At 45.8% G+C, this 16,160-nt stretch overlaps 1 protein-coding gene across 3 annotated transcripts in view; it reads left to right on the forward strand.

Annotated features, from left to right (window-relative positions):
- The first annotated feature begins 1,881 nt into the window (after positions 1–1,881).
- Positions 1,882–16,160, forward strand: part of GMDS (GDP-mannose 4,6-dehydratase) — a 429,933-nt gene continuing 415,654 nt past the window's right edge. The window contains exons 1-2 of one of the 3 annotated variants that reach the window (XM_075270766.1): positions 1,882–1,991; positions 8,392–8,544. In XM_075270766.1, coding sequence (XP_075126867.1) covers positions 8,455–8,544 — 90 coding nt within the window. In that variant the 5' untranslated portion in view covers positions 1,882–1,991; positions 8,392–8,454. Of the gene's footprint in view, positions 1,992–5,450; positions 5,529–8,391; positions 8,545–16,160 lie in introns of those variants that run through there. The other 2 variants (XM_075270767.1, XM_075270768.1) reach the window with 2 other exon arrangements.

Below are 16,160 nucleotides of genomic sequence, written 5' to 3' on the forward strand. Positions count from 1 at the left end.
GAAGGGGGGAGAATGGCAGGACACAGGGGCAGATGAAGGGGGGGAGAATGGCATGACATTGGGGCAGATGAAGGGAGGAGAACGGCATGACACTGGGGCAAATGAAGGGGGGAGAACGGCATGACACTGAGGCAGATGAAGGGGGGAGAATGGCATGATACTGGGGCAGATGAAGGGGGGGATGGCATGACACTGGGGCAGATGAAGGGGGGGAGAATGGCATGACACTGGGGCAGATGAAGGGGGGGAGAATGGCATGACATTGGGGCAGATGAAGGGGGGAGAACAGCATGACACTGGGGCAGAGACGGGGGGGGGGGACATGAAACTGTGGGCAGATAAAGAGGGAGAATGGCATGAAACTGGGGACAGAGATAGAGGGGGGGACATGAAACTAGGGGTAGATGAAGGGTGTATATGAAAATGGGGAGAGATGGAGGGGGAACATATAATTTACGGGTGACTGTAGGAGGATTATACTGTGTGGAATCACATGAAAAATGAATGAGAATGGGCGGAGTCAACATAAAAGTGGGCGGGGCCTAATTTGCTGCGGCACGCTGCGCGTAGGGCCCTGCCAAAGTCAATTGCCCAGGGCCCCGCAAACCCTGGATCCGCCACTGGGCCTTACTATAACTCCTAGGCAGCAGGCCCGCTGCCTCGGGGTCATGTTTGACGCAGACCTTTCCTTCACCCCTCATGTTGAATCACTCGCACGTTCATGTCACCTCCACCTCAAAAACATCTCCAGAATACGCCCTTTCCTTACCAGAGATGCACTAAAGACACTTATTGTCTCTCTGATTTATTCTCGCCTTGACTACTGTAACTCCTTACTAATCGGTCTTCCCCTCACTAAACTCTCCCCTCTACAATCTATTCTGAATGCAGCGGCCAGACTCATCTATCAGGCTAGACGCTAAAGCGATGCCTCTGGTCTGTGCCAGTCGTTACATTGGCTGCCTATTCATTATAGAATAAAATATAAAGTTATCACCCTCATCCACAAGGCTCTCCATAATGCCGCACCTCCCTACATTTCCTCCCTCATCTCTGTCTACCGCCCAACCCATGTTCTCCGTTCACTCAATGACCTAACACTTACATCCTCTATTATCAGAACCTCCCACGCTCGTATACAAGACTTCTCCCGAGCTGCACCACTTCTCTGGAATGCTCTACCCCGGACAATCAGGTTAACTCCCAATTTCTACAGTTTCAAACGCAAACTAAAGACGCATCTTTTCAGACAAGCCTATCACAATTTCTAACGTAGACCCTTAACCCTCCTCTGTCCCCGTTACCACATTTCCCCACATGATATGATGTCATCTCAGGATAACTTTATAGGTCCAAGCTCCATCCACATGTTAAAGGACACGACTGTTGACGGCTCATAAAGTCTTATGTTTATGTAAGGACAGTCACCTCTATTACAAAAGTGTCTGACCACTGTATAAGCAATGCCGCCCCTGCTACCTCTTGTGTCACCCCCTCTACCTCATAGATTGTAAGCTCTTGCGAGCAGGGCCCTCAGTCCCATTGTGTGAAATGACTTTCTTTGTAATGTACCTTTCTGTCTGTATTTGAACCATACAAATTGTACAGCGCTGCGGAATATGTTGGCGCTATATAAATAAAATTTATTATTATTATTAAGTTCCACGTAAAAACATCACTCAGCCTTTGTAACATTGTTCCATTAAGCGACATCGCTGTTCTGCCTTCAGCCAACCTGCAGTCCCATGTAACCCACCCCTGCTGTCCCCTCACTCTCATCCATCAGTGAACTACATCCTCCCGTCACTGTTAGCTACACATGCACTGCTCCCGCTTCCTGTATTGACATGGCCTGTGGCTCCGCCCCTTCCCGTGACGTCACACCTATTAGGAGCCGCTTCATTGTAGGCACTTCCCTTCCTGGTTGTCCTATCTCTGAGCATTAGTCTCCGCAGAGCTGACCCGCACAGTCCCGGTGACCATTCCACTCAGTAATGACCGCTGCCTGCTTTATAATCAGCTGGTAGTCCACACTGTACAATACATATAATATACATACAGTACATCATCAATACACTCAATAAAGCCCTGTGCTATGCATATGACATACGCAGGGCCGCCGATAGGCCAGTACTACTGCTACTGACGTCAGGGGCCTGGCCAAATTTAAAAATGGGGGGGGGGGGGGGCGGGCCCCCTGGCGCCGGCAGCAGTCATTGTATGTCCTGTTTGTTTCAACTCAGATCTGCGTCCAGAGGACGCAGATCTGAGTTGAACACATATGCGGCTGAAGCAAGGAGCTGACACAGGTCAGCTCCTCGCTTCGCGCCTCTCTCGCTGACACATATGCGGCTGAAGCGAGGAGCTGACCTGTGTCAGCTCCTCGCTTCGCCGCTACCGTCTCTCTCGCTGACATTGCGTCTACACTGCCGGGTAGCCAGCGGCAGCGGCGAAGCGAGGAGCTGACACAGGTCAGCTCCTCGCTTCAGCCGCATATGTGTCAGCTCCTCGCTTCGCCGCTGCGGCCTCTCTCGCTGACACATATGCGGCTGAAGCAAGGAGCTGAGCCAATGGTGTTGGCTCTCTATAGGCGCTTTCACACGTAGCAGATTTTACCTGCAAATAGAATCTGATTAAGCCTTGTAATGCTGCTAAATAAAGGGAAATGTAATACAGAATTGGTATGACGCAAAATAAGGTACTTTTAAAATGGCGGGGGGGGGGGGGGGGGCAGACAAAATTCCTGATGGCGGCCCTGGACATACGGTACACGTCAGTCCTGGGCAGGATGCTGTATAGCACACATATGTCAGCAGCATCCCCACTTTCCAGAAAAAAATTGCAGCGCAGACACGCTGCGATTTCCAAAACCGTTGCAGTTTTGAAAATCGCAGCGTGTCAATTATATCTATGGATATCTATGGATATAATTGTAACACGTAGATATAATTGTAACAGAGTCAGCAGAGGAAAACTCAGTGAAATTTCTGTTCTAAGCGCTGTGGGAAGAACCGCAATGTGTTCACATCGCAGTTGTTGCCGCAGTGCTTTAGTGCTGCGTTTTCGACCTGTCCTTTAAAGTCATAGCAAATGCAAGACGGATTGAGAACCGCAGACACTTAAAATTGAAGGGCATGTCCCTTGGAAGCAACACCTGACACTGATAAGAGATATAATTGGAGGAATAGTAAATCCAAAGAAGTCCTCACACAGTAATGATGCTGTATTTGGCGATGAATTTTTAGAGCTGAAAAAAAGCCTCCCACTGATTTCAATGGATTCGGTTAGCTTTTTTTCTTCCACTCTCATAATTTTCCGCTAGCTGTAAATTCAGTGCTAAATACAGTGCCATTCTTTTTTTTTGGCCCTGATTTTGACGCTGAATCCGCGTCAATCCACGCCTCCCCATAGAGTTCTATGGGTTCCACTCGCTTTATTTCTCCACTTGCGGGAAAAAAAAAAGCTTCCTTCAGGCGGATTCCACCTGCAAAAACCAACGCAGTCAATGGGTGGTGTAAATTCCACGTTGCGGATTTGGCCACAGAATTGGCAAAAACCATACGGAAAAAACCGCTAGCGTTTTTTTTTCAAGGTCCATGCATTGTGCTGAAGGAAAAAAAAACAGAAACCAAAAATAGACTCAAAAAATGCTCCAAAAACCGCTTCAAAAAACCATTTCTTAATTCCTGAAGCAGATTTTTTTCTTGCCAAATCCTCACCAAAAAACTCAGTTCTAGCAGAAAAAGAAACCATTGAAGTCCATGAGAGGCTTTTTTTTCCAGCGCTGAAATTCCACACTAAATTCCTCCGTGTGAATGGACCCTTACTATGACCTGAAGGAGCCGACATCTCAGCAATGAAAACCTCCTCACAGGCAGACTTGTGGAGTTGCCCATACCAACCAATCAGAGCTCAGCTTTCACTTTACCTCAGCAGCTTTAGTGATGAGAGCTCCCTGTACAGTCAGCAATAATGACAATCTTACTATCAGGCAGATTTCGCCTGACCAAAAATGCTGCTCAGTAAGGCTGCTTGCACACTACAGGAATGTTCACGGGTCTCTGGGCCGTGAATTCTGCAGCTCTTTAGACTTCTATGGAGTTGCAAAATTCACAGCTTTGTGCACAAAGAAGTCTATGGAACTGCCAAATCCATGGCCCGGAGGCCCGTGAAAAATACTTTGGTGTGCAAGCATCCACTAAGGATACCAGACATGTTTTGTCAGTGCGTGCGTGTGTATGTGTACACGTATGTGATCCGTGAATGTGTCTGTGCATGCGTGTGATCCATGGGTATGTATGCATACACATGTGTGGTCCATGTATATGTATGTGCGCATGTGTTTGTGCGTGTGCAGTGCAAGTGTCTATGCGTGCAGCAGTTGTATGTGCTGTTTGTCCATGTGTATAGTGTGCATCCATCCGAGTGTATTTGTGTGAATACGTGCATGTGTGTGGTGTGCATGTGTTATTTATGGGGTGATGTTGTGATATTTATGGGGTGGTGATGTGGTATTTGTGGGGTGGTGTTGTGTTTGTGTGGAGTGTTGTAGCATTTGTGTGGTGTTGTGCTAGTGGGTTGGTGTATGTGTGATGTTTATATGGCGTTTGTGAAATGTTTGTGTTTTGTGTGTGGTAATGCGGCCCCTTCAGCAGTGACTCTGGTGCCGTCGCTATAATCCGTCCCTGTTAGTCACAACTGTTGTTTTTCCCTCAGCACTTTCACATTTCCCCATTATATGTATAGGGCCTAACTTCGGGGGCCCAAATCTCATGGCGGGGGGATGCTAGCGAGATGTAACGTGCGCAGTATTTTGCTCCTGTAGGTGGAGAAGGGGTGTGCCAAATTTCACCCAAATCAGGTGAGAACTGTGGATTTGTATAGAGCAGACTACTACAGGATTTGAGTTTTATATACATAGATAGTGACGCTATTTCAACCCTGTCGGTCTATGTTACTCGCACCTATGTACATTATCTGATCTCCGCTCCATCCATCTTCTCTAACTATTGTGGAGCTCTGCATGGAGATAGCATCTCTCTACCCACTTGTTGCAGCTACTACTTTCCCTCTATCCAGTTTTCTCCCTATACTTGATCCAACAGGGCTTTGAAGGGGTTAACTTTAACCCCTTTTGTCTCACCGCTGAACTTCTATCCTATCCCACCTCCAGCTCACTGTCAGTCTTGTACTGTCACTGCTATCTTATCATTCTACATTCTCTGTTCCCCACCTGCAGTTTACACAACCTAATTCTTAGTTCCACAATAGATAGCAGCAGCAGCCGTACAGAACGTTATCCAATTAACCACACCCACAATCCTGTTACCAGGCAACGCGGCAGTCACATGGGCAAGTTTCCCCACGTAGGGTGACGCTGCTGTGTGTAACACACTAACTTCCTGGTAGCACAGGCACTGCTGGAGATTGCAGAGTCACGTGGTCACGTACAGCCCGCCCTCTGTAGTGTGTTGCTCCCACACCACCAGCGTGTACTAATAGCCAGCCCAGCAACCCCAGCATCAAAGGTAAGCTGGGCTCTGTCAGACACCTAAGCTGCTCTATACTGCCCTGCCAGGACCTTATTGTTCACCAGTATATAATACTGTTACCATGTAGGATGCCACTGAGGCACCCTCCTGCCAGCTAGTATTAATATATATACCAACGTGTATACATAGCCAGCCCAGCAACCACGGCATTAAAGGTAAACTGGGCTTTATCAGACACTCATCTGCACTACATTGACCTGCCAGAACCTTATTGCCATCATATAATGTTCATACCCATGTAACACGCCACTGAGGCATCCTCCTGCCAGCTAGTAGTCACAGCTACACTTCCTCATGAGGTAATTCTGGACTAGCCGCAGACTCCCGACACGTCACCTATTTAGTGGACAGATGTGATAATCCCAGTAACCTTTTTCTTTCTTTTGAACTCACATAGCCGACATAAATCCATGGACATAGCATCCATGCACTAACATACAGATTACCTCACACAGGACGATATTACAAACCCTTTAACATATGGTAAGGATATACTGAGATACATCTCCACACTATTCAGCCCAGTTACCTGTACCTTATCTCTTCTAGGTATGTCCGTTCTGGGCTTATCTCTGAGTTTATTCACGTCTATACCCGACTAGGTTGTGAGCTATCATACTTTGTGTGTGCACCTAGCGTCCTTTGTACAGTGGTCCCTTGCCTTTCGCGGGGAATACGTTCCAGGGCCGCCCGTGAAAGTCACATTTCCACGAAGTGGAGATGTGGTGTTTAATCTCATGTTAGGGGATGTCCTGTAATACTCTTCATATCCAAAATAGTCTACGTACAGTACAGTATATGAAATGATATGGGTACTCACTAGAGATGAGCGAACACTGTTCGGATCAGCCGTTCCGAACAGCACGTTCCCATAGAAATGAATGGAAGCACCTGGCACGTACACTTTGCCGGTGGCCAGTCACCGTGCCAGGTGCTTCCATTCATTTCTATGGGAGCGTGCTGTTCGGAACGGCTGATCCGAACAGTGTTTGCTCATCTCTAGTACTCACCATTGAAGAAGATACGCAAAACTTTTCTGATGATATTGATGAGCAGCCCTGCAAAAACCTGTGGTGTTAAAAAAAACAAAAAAACAACAGAGTATCCTTCCATTAATATTAAAACCCGTGGTATAGCCTTTCCGCGAAGGTCGGACCCGCGAAAGTCAAGAGTTCGCCACAGGGCCCCGCCACTCCTAGTTATGCCACTGATTTACACCCAATTGACAACATAGTGCAGCCCTTCCCCCCTCCCTCCAGTGTAATTTATAAGTAGTTCATGGACAAAAGAGTAAAATTGGTTTCCAGTTACACAACTATCTATTGTAGGGCTTCAGTGATGAAAGCTCCCTGTATAGTAAGCAATAATGACAATCTTACTATGAAGTAGTTTTCGCCTGACCAATATTGCTGCTTAGTAAGGCTTCTTGCACACTACAGTCGTGGATTCTACATCTCCATATACTTCTATGGAGCCTGCAATATTCACAGCTTTATGCACAAAGAAGTCTATGGAACTGCCAAATCCATGGCCCAGAGTCCTGTGAAAAATACTGCAATGTGCAAGCAGCCACTAAAGATACCAGACATGTTTTGTCAGTGCATGCGTGCGTGTACATGTGTTTGATCCATGTGTATGTATGCATGTGTACATGCATGTGTTAATGGTTCGTGTATATGTGTGCATGTGCGTGTGATCCATGTGTATGTATGTGGATGTGCATGCAGGTGTGTATAGTCCGTGTATATGTATGTGTGCGCGTGTGGTCAGTGTATATGTATGCGTGTGTGTGTGCGCGCACACACACGTGTGATCCATGTGTGCGTGCACCGTGTGTGTGCAAGCTTGTGATCCATGTGGATTTATGCGGGAGTGCATGCACATGTATAGTCCGTGTATATGTATGCGTGCGTGCGTGCGCACGTGTGTGTGTATGTATGTGATCCATGTGTATGTGTACGGTCAGTGTATATGTATGCGTGTGTGCACGTGCGTGTATGTATTTGTGTGTGTGCACACGTGTTATCCATGTGTATGTATGCTTGTGTGCATGCATGTGTGTGGTCCGTGTATACGTATGCCTGTATATGCGTGTGATCCATGTGTTTCTGCGTGCACAGAGCAAGTGGCCGTGCGTGCGGTAGTTATCTGTGTGTGTAGTGTGCATCCATCTGAGTGTCTTTCTGGGCGTTGGTGGTCCGTGTGTGTGGTATTTGTAAAGTGGTGTTGTGTGTGTGTCTAGAGTGGTCTGGTGTTTGTGTGGTGTGTTGTGACATCTGTGTGGTGTTGTGCTTGTGGGTTGGTGTATGTGTAATGTTTATATGGTGTTTGTAAAATGTTTGTGTGGTGCTGCAACTCTTTGGCACCGTCCCTATAATCCATCCCTGTCAGTCACAACTGTTGTTTTCCCCTCAGCGCTTTCACTTTTCCTCATTATATGCATAGGGCCTAAATTTAGGGGCCCCAATCTCATGATGGGGGGACACTAGCGAGATGTAACGTGCGCAGTATTCTGCTCCTGAGCGTGCCAAATTTCAGCCAAATCAGGCGAGAACTGTATAGAGCAGACTTCTACAGAATTTGAGTTTTATAGATATAAATATAGATAGATATGTTATTTAATGTATACATGTGTCAGGGTGTAGCAATGATGTGATGGCACCTGTAGAGCACTTCCTATCCCCTCCCCCTCTACTCGTCTCTTGTTAATTGCTCTCTTACAGGCCCTAGGGTGTTGCTTATAATGGTTGTCCTGCCCATATACGCCTTCCCTTACTTTTACAACTCCCAGGCTGCTGCAGTACAACCTGTCTTACCTGTCACCTCCTTCTATTTCCAGTGTGACTGGACTGCATTGTGAGCGCACAGCCATCTCCTCTACTAGCAAATCTACCCTGAAAGCATGGCACTCAACCTGGGAAATGGATCTTCATCCCCCTCAAACAATGGCAAGCCCAGAAAAGTGGCCCTGATCACGGGAATTACAGGACAGGTGAGATTCCTTTAGCCTTCCTCTCAGTTCATTGGCCATTGTAGTACCAAAGGTCTGCAATCTATGGTTAAAGTTACAAGTGTTCAGTTGTGTTCACACTGATGGTTTCCCTTATGAAAGGAAATTGTGACACCACTCCAGACCTGTCAGTCTGTAAGTGGACACTGTTGTGTTACACTATATGTGGTCTATTGGGGTACGATTGTGGTGTCCATTGTCTTGAATGGGAAAATTGTGTGGTAAGTTGCACTGCGTTTCCTCTGTAAAGGCTTTGTACATAATTTTAAAAATGTCTGCTACACCTGTCCACAGTTTGCATTCAGTAATGCAGGTTTGCTTCATTCATTTAGACAGAGCCTAGCTGCAATTGGTTATGTTTTTCTAATCCTGGAGAACTCCAGTAAACTGAAGGAAGAGTTGTCCAGATGATGTGTATAATGTAGAAATAAAAAATGATACTGACCAATCCCCTAGGTCTCCCATTCTTGCTTCTGGTCACCGATCTAGGAACACGTGTACACATTAGATACTTCCACATAGTGCTTCCGTGTGTATTTTGGCACTCTGCTGTATAAAGATCTCTTCAAGGAGCATCATAAACATTAATTGAGCTACATATGCTCAATGTACACTGTAGTCGCAAGATAGGGACTGGGATAAATGTGGGACCTGTGATATCCTGTGGATTTGCCAAAAAATGTCTCCAATGGGAATACCCCCTCAAGACTAAGGCCCCATGTTGTGGAAATGCAGCTTGTTTTGTTTTTTTGAGCCAAAACCAAGAATGGCTACAAAAAGGATAAATATCTAGGAAGCTCTTATACTTCTACTTTATACTTGATCCACTCCTGGCTTTGGCTCAAACTGCAACCAAAAAAAGCTGCATTTTCACAGTATGGGGCCTTAGTCTAAGGCCGGGGCCCCAAGGGCTGGATATGCCGTAATTTGCCTGCAGCGGAAATGCTGCGGGAAAAATCGTGGCGTTTTACAGTAACAGCAAAGTGGATGGGATTCACGTGAATCCCATGCCAACTTTGCATTAAAATCCACGCTGCAATTTCCTTAACTGGCACGATTTTGGAAATCGCAGTATGTCAATTATATCTGCGGAAACGCCAGCGGCTTTCCCGTTGATATGTTAACAGAAAGTCTGCAGCACTTTAGCGCAGCGTTTCTGGTCCATGGGGCCTTAGCTTAAAGTGGTTTTCCATACCCAAATAAATTGAATAGGCCATTATTATCTGTTCTCTGGGGGTTCAACACTCTCCATGTATTAGTTCTGGAAACTGCTGCAGTGGATGGGAGCGTGTGCAGTCTTCTCCTATTTAAAGAGGACCTTTCACCATATCCGGGCACAGGCAGTTCTATATACTGCCAGAAAGCTGACAGTGCGCTGAATTCAGCGCACTGTCGGCTTTCCCGATCTGTGCCCGGTGTGAAGAGCTTACGGCCCGGTACCGTAGCTCTTCTATGGTCAGAAGGGCGTTTCTGACCATTAGCCAGAGACGTCCTTCTGCCTCGCGGCGCCAATCGCGCTGTGCTGTGTAGCCGGGAGGAACTCCCCCTCCCTCTGCTCACACAGCTTGTCCATAGACGAGCATTATCAGGAGAGGGAGGGGCGTTCCTCCCGGCTCCACAGCACAGCGCGATAGGCGCCGCGAGGCAGAAGGACGTCTCTGGCTAATGGTCAGAAACGCCCTTCTGACCATAGAAGAGCTACGGTACCGGGACCGATAGCGCTTTACACCGGGCACGGATCGGGAAAGCCGACAGTGCGCTGAATTCAGCGCACTGTCAGCTTTCTGGCAGTATATAACACTGCCTGTGCCCAGATATGGTGAAAGGTCCTCTTTAAGTAGGAAATTAGGAGTAGTTCCCCAGAACCATTGCTATATATTAGACAGGACTGCAGCTTTGCTTGAATATCAGCCTGTGCGTGCTCGCTTTCCATTTCAGGCTGCCGGGACAGATGATGTCGGACCCTCACAAAACAGATATTTATGGTGTGTCCTGGTTTGATAGTTCTGGTGACAGACTCCCTTTAAAGAGGACCTTTCACCAGCTGGGGCACATGCAGTTTAATTCACTGCTAGAAAGCTGACAGTGCGCTGAATTCAGCACATTATCGGCTTTCTCGTTCTGTGCCCCAGTGAAGAGCTATTGGTGCCGGTACCGTAGCTCTTCACTGTCAGAAGGGTGTTTCTGACAGTCAGGAATGCCCTTCCTCACAGCAGCGCCTATAGAACTGTACTGTGAGAGCGGGGAGGAACGCCTCCCTCCTCTCCTGATAGTACTCGTCCATAGATGAGTACTAGGAGGGGTATTCCTCACAGTCAGCGTCATGGCTGGTCAGTAAGCAACAACCGCTCTGACAGTACAGCGCTATAGACGCTGCTGTGAGGAAGGGCATTCCTTACTGACTGTCAGAAACGCTTTTCTGACAGTGAAGAGCTACGGTACTGGCACTGATAGCTCTTCACTGGGGGCATAGAACGGGAAAGCCGATAGTGCGCTGAATTCAGCACACTGTCGGCTTTCTAGCGGTGTATTACACCGCATGGGCACCAAGTAATGAAAGGTCCTCTTTAAGCATTACACAGTGTGTACTCAAATCATTAGGGGTGGATTCATCAAATTGTCTACACTACAAAAGTGGCATAAAATAGTCCCAAACTGATGTTTTGTGACTTTTCGACAGGCGTTGCAAATTTTTTTTTTTTTTGCCATACTCTCCACATTTCAGAAAGTGGGTGAGATGTGGATGGGGATGCCACCAGTGCCACTTTTACATTCATTTCTGCCACAAAAGTGGAGTAAATGTCCTTAGAATCTGCGTCCGTTCTGGGGATGTCGAAGATTTGTGCTTAGGTGCAAGGTTTCCAGAGGGAAGCGCCTAAGTCATGATGTGGGGCAGCCTCATTATGAATTATGAGTGTTCTATGCTGGAGCAGGGGACTTCAAGATTTCCCCACTGAGTTGTCTGTGTAATACAGGAGAGTTTATATTACTAATCTTCACTACATGGATTGATAATGTAATGCTCATAGTCTGCTATGGACCCATACTAAAATTCTGTGTGCTTTCAATATAGATATGCACACACAAGAATGTGTGGTTTTTTTTTTTTTTTTAATCCCAGATTCCTTTTAAAATCCAAAAATTGTGGCAACTTCGAGAATGTGGTGTCCGACAGAGGTGTATCCATCTAAAGTTGGTCTATTTTTACATCTGTATGACGAGCAGCATAGAAGCTAGAACAGTTGCCTTACCAGACTGTAGAATTTTCCCATTCGATCGGCCTAAGTCAGGGGTAGGGATCGTTTTATGTATGACGTGCCGATTGTAATAAATATCAAGGGCAAAGTACTTGGAGTGGTGCAATAATTGTCATCAAACCTACATATGTTATTATAATGGGACTTGCAACTGTAATATAGAGTAATTGCCTCAGTATTATAGCTGTGTGAACCTGAAAAAATGAATTCTAACAAAATAGTGCAGCAGGATGCCAGGACCCCTATATACAGTACAATGCTCTTTATTGCCCCCCCTGTACGCAGTATAGCTCCTTATTGCTCCTTATCCACAGTATAATGTTTCATATTGCCCCTATACACAATATAATAATAATTATTATTCACCATTAATTCTATGGTGCTTTACATTTGGGGCTTTACATACAGTACACAAAATAAACAAACAGATATAATACTAACAATGACCGACTGGCACAGTGGGGTAGAGGGCCCTGCCTGAGAGGGCTTACAGTTTATGAGGGAGGAGAGATAGAGACTGAAAGTGAGGGGAGAGACTGTTCAGATGGTGATGTGATGACAGTAGTGTTATTGGAGGTTGCAGGCCTTCCTGAATAGTGAGTCTTCAGGGCCTTTTTGAAGCCTGTGATTGTGGGGGTCAGTCTTATGTGTCTTGGTAAGGGGTTCCAGAGTATGGGGGATGCACGGGAGAAATCTTGGAGACGGTTGTGTGAGGAGCGGATGAGAGTAGAGCGGAGTAGGAGGTCATTGGAGGATCTGAGGTTATGTGTGGAGATTGGGTCTGAGATATATGGAGGGGACAGGTTGTGGATCGCTTTGTATGTTAACATTAGCAACTTGAACTCAATTCGCTGGGCAACGGGCAGCCAGTGAAGAGATTGGCAGAGGGGAGGAATGTGGGGGGGGTGAAGTGAATTAAGCGAGCAGCACAGTTTAAGGTGGACTGAAGGGGGGTGAGGGTGTTTACTGGGAGTCCATGGAGAAGCGTGTTACAGTAATCTAAGCGGGAGATTGAGGGCCTGGACTAGCATTTTAGCAGTTTCTGGGGTGAGGAAGGAACAGATTTGATGTATGTTCTTGAGCTGGAGGCGGCAGGAAGTGTTGGGGGGACTTGAAGGATAGGTCGGGGTCCAGGGTTATCCCAAGACGTCGGACCCGTGGGACAGGGGTAATTGTGGTTCCATTAACTTTGATAGATGGGTCATGTAGAGGGGGCGTACGGAGTGGGGCAAAGATGATGAACTCACTTTTCTCCTTGTTGAGTTTGAGAAGCTAAACAATCTGGAACTCTGGCCAACAGAGAGGTAATGTCTGGTCCAGAGACGTATACTTGGGTGCCATCGGCTTAGCAATGTTATTGAAAACCATGAGATTCTATGAGTTGGCCAAGGGGGTATCTGGAGAACAGGAGGGGTCCTAGAACGGAGCCTTGGGGGACACCTACAGAGAGAGGGCGTGGTGAAGAGGTGGCGCACGAGTGGGAGACACTGAATGTGAGGTATGAGGATATCCAGGAAGGGGCCAGGTCTGAGATGCCAAGGAATGAGAGCATTTCTAACGAGGGAGTGGTCAACTGTGTCAAAGGCAGAGGAGAGGTCAAGGAGGAGGAGGTGGATAGAGTAATGACTCTTTGGCAGTTAGAAGGTCATTAGTGACTTTGGTTAGGGCAGTTTCAGTGGCCCCATGTGTACTTTGTAATGGCAAAATTCAGTACCCTGTAAAATGTACTGGGAAACTGTCACCTGTATTCTCTGGGGCAGTATGATCATGGTGATAGCAAATTTATATAATACTTGTAATTATTATTATTATTATTTTTTTTAAAGATATTAAAACTTTGCAAAACAGAAAAAAATGTATTTGTCGCCATGTTCTGACACCTGTAAATATGAAACAGTTACAAGTATAGAGCTGGTCAAGGCATCTTTTTATACCATTTGGGGTAAAGTCTGATGGTTTGATCGCATTTTATTACATTTTTTTAGGAGGTAAAATGTTGAAGAAAATGCCATTTGACTATTTTTTTTTTTTTTTTAAACTTTTGTTTTCAGACCTCCTAGGGATCTTGAACCCTAGGGGGTCTGATTGCTCCTACTAAAGTATTGCAGAGTATAGTAAAATCCATTCACTTCTATTAGACATTGTCTATGGCAATGTGTATTAGAACTAATATAATGACAAGTCTGGGAGCCTTCAATAGGCTCCTCTTTGTCATGACAACCTATTGCTGCCCTCTAGAATGGCATTGGCAATTGAGAAACGATGGCAGCATCTACTTTTGATGTTGCGGTTGTATTTAATGTATATATCTAAAGTGTTAACGGTTGTGATTGGTGTTGGAAATGATTGCAGCCATTAGTGGCATTTTCTGGTTGTATTATAGAGCCGACATCACCGTGCATTGAGGTGACCGCTCCCTGTGACCTATGATGACAGGTACATCATTGGTCTTAACGGGTTAAGCCCATTAGTGGCCCCAATATAGTTTAGTGCCCCACACAGTATTTTCTACCTACCTTGTGCTTTATTGCTGATGACCGCTCTGCTCCATTTTCTGCGCCTCCGACATCCGCATATAGAGATCCTGTTCATAGCTTGACAGTGAGTGAAGGACCTTGTGACTGTACACATCACTGAGCCTCCTCTATAGTATCTCACTGCTCTCCGCAAACTAATGCAGCAGGGTTGGAGGAGGATGAGTGACATATACAGTCTGATGCCAAGCTATGGACTGGAACGCTATGATTGGGGGCCGGAGGCTGACAGAATGGGGGTGGCGGTATATAGTTGGGGAGCTGCTGTGCTACAAAGTTATGGCTTGCGTGCCACTTTTGACACGTGTGCCAGGGGTTGCCACCCCTGCCCCAAGTCATAATGATGGGGGCAGGCATGGTCAGCTTGTTAGATTCACAGCTCCCTAATCTGATGTCTGATACTTTAGCAAAAACTCCATTGACTGAGCGAGCACAAAGTGGTTCCCGCAGTGAATTACCTCAAAACCTGTGACGTGGCCACGACTACCAAATTTCTCTTGACTAAATATTCTGAAATGTTAATTGGGGCACAGTGCATACTTCTGAACTCGCCCTCAAGCAACTTGTACATGCTCTTTATTGCTTCCTATAGTAAGCAAGAGTGAGTTTGCATTTTCTGTGAACCTATTTGCACTTTTGTCATCACTTCCTTGGTCTTTTGTCCTTACGGCTCATGACCGTGTAAGAGCTTTATAATATAACATGAGGATAGGCAGGTGGGGGAGAAAATGTACATCTGTTCAAGTCTTGGATATTAGCAAAACACCTCTGCATATTTTCCATTAATTGGGGCATTTAAGTATTTGTTAGAACTGGTTTTGCAACAAATTTTCCTTTTTGTAAGGATAGACTTGTATTTTCTTTTCCTCCCCATTGTATCCGATGCATGACACTGTAGAATTGACATGCTATATGAGGCGTGGTCCCTCTATTAGTCACGGTCCCTCTATTAGTCACAGTCCCTCTAATAAAAGAAATGTGGGTCAAAGTTCTTAAAAGCTTTAGATATCATATATATATATATATATATATATATATATATATATATAAAAAAAACCAACAACAATCCGTGTTGAACACATAGAAGAGAACAAAAAAATGTAATGCCTGAAAAAAAAAAAGTTGTATGGCAAAGTTAGCAAAATATTCCCCACCAAATGAAAATGCATTCCGCCAACTAGGATAGTACCACCGCTTCAGGAACCCATTAATGCCAGACACACATTTCGCCAAAACCATATTCTAGTAGTTGGCATAGAGCACCGCTTGGTAATTACTGCAGGGTACGACCTTCCTTCTAAAATGGTAAAGTACAGTGTTGGCCGAAACTATTGGCACTCCTGCAATTCTGTCAGATAATACTCAGTTTCTTCCAGAAAATGATTGCAAGCACAAACTCTTTGGTATTAATATCTTCATTTATTTTGCTTGCAATGAAAAAACCACAAAAGAGAATGAAAAAAAAGTCAAATCATTGATCATTTTACACACAACTCCAAAAATGGGCCGGACAAAAGTATTGGCACCCTCAGCCTAATACTTGGTAGCACAACCTTTAGACAAAATAACTGCGAACAACCGCTTCCGGTAACCATCAATGAGTTTCTGGAATTTTAGACCATTCTTCTTTGGCAAACTGCTCCAGGTCCCTGAGAGGTGAAGGGGGCCTTCTCCAAACTGCCATTTTGAGATCTCTCCACAGGTGTTCTATGGCAGTGATTTTCAACCAGTGTGCCGCGACACATGGTCGGGTGTGCCGCGGGGAAAGTTTCCCAGACGCATGCCAAGATTGGCACGGGAGACCTAT

Source organism: Leptodactylus fuscus, chromosome 4 (genome assembly GCF_031893055.1).
Source record: "Leptodactylus fuscus isolate aLepFus1 chromosome 4, aLepFus1.hap2, whole genome shotgun sequence".
Lineage (NCBI taxonomy): Eukaryota > Metazoa > Chordata > Amphibia > Anura > Leptodactylidae > Leptodactylus > Leptodactylus fuscus.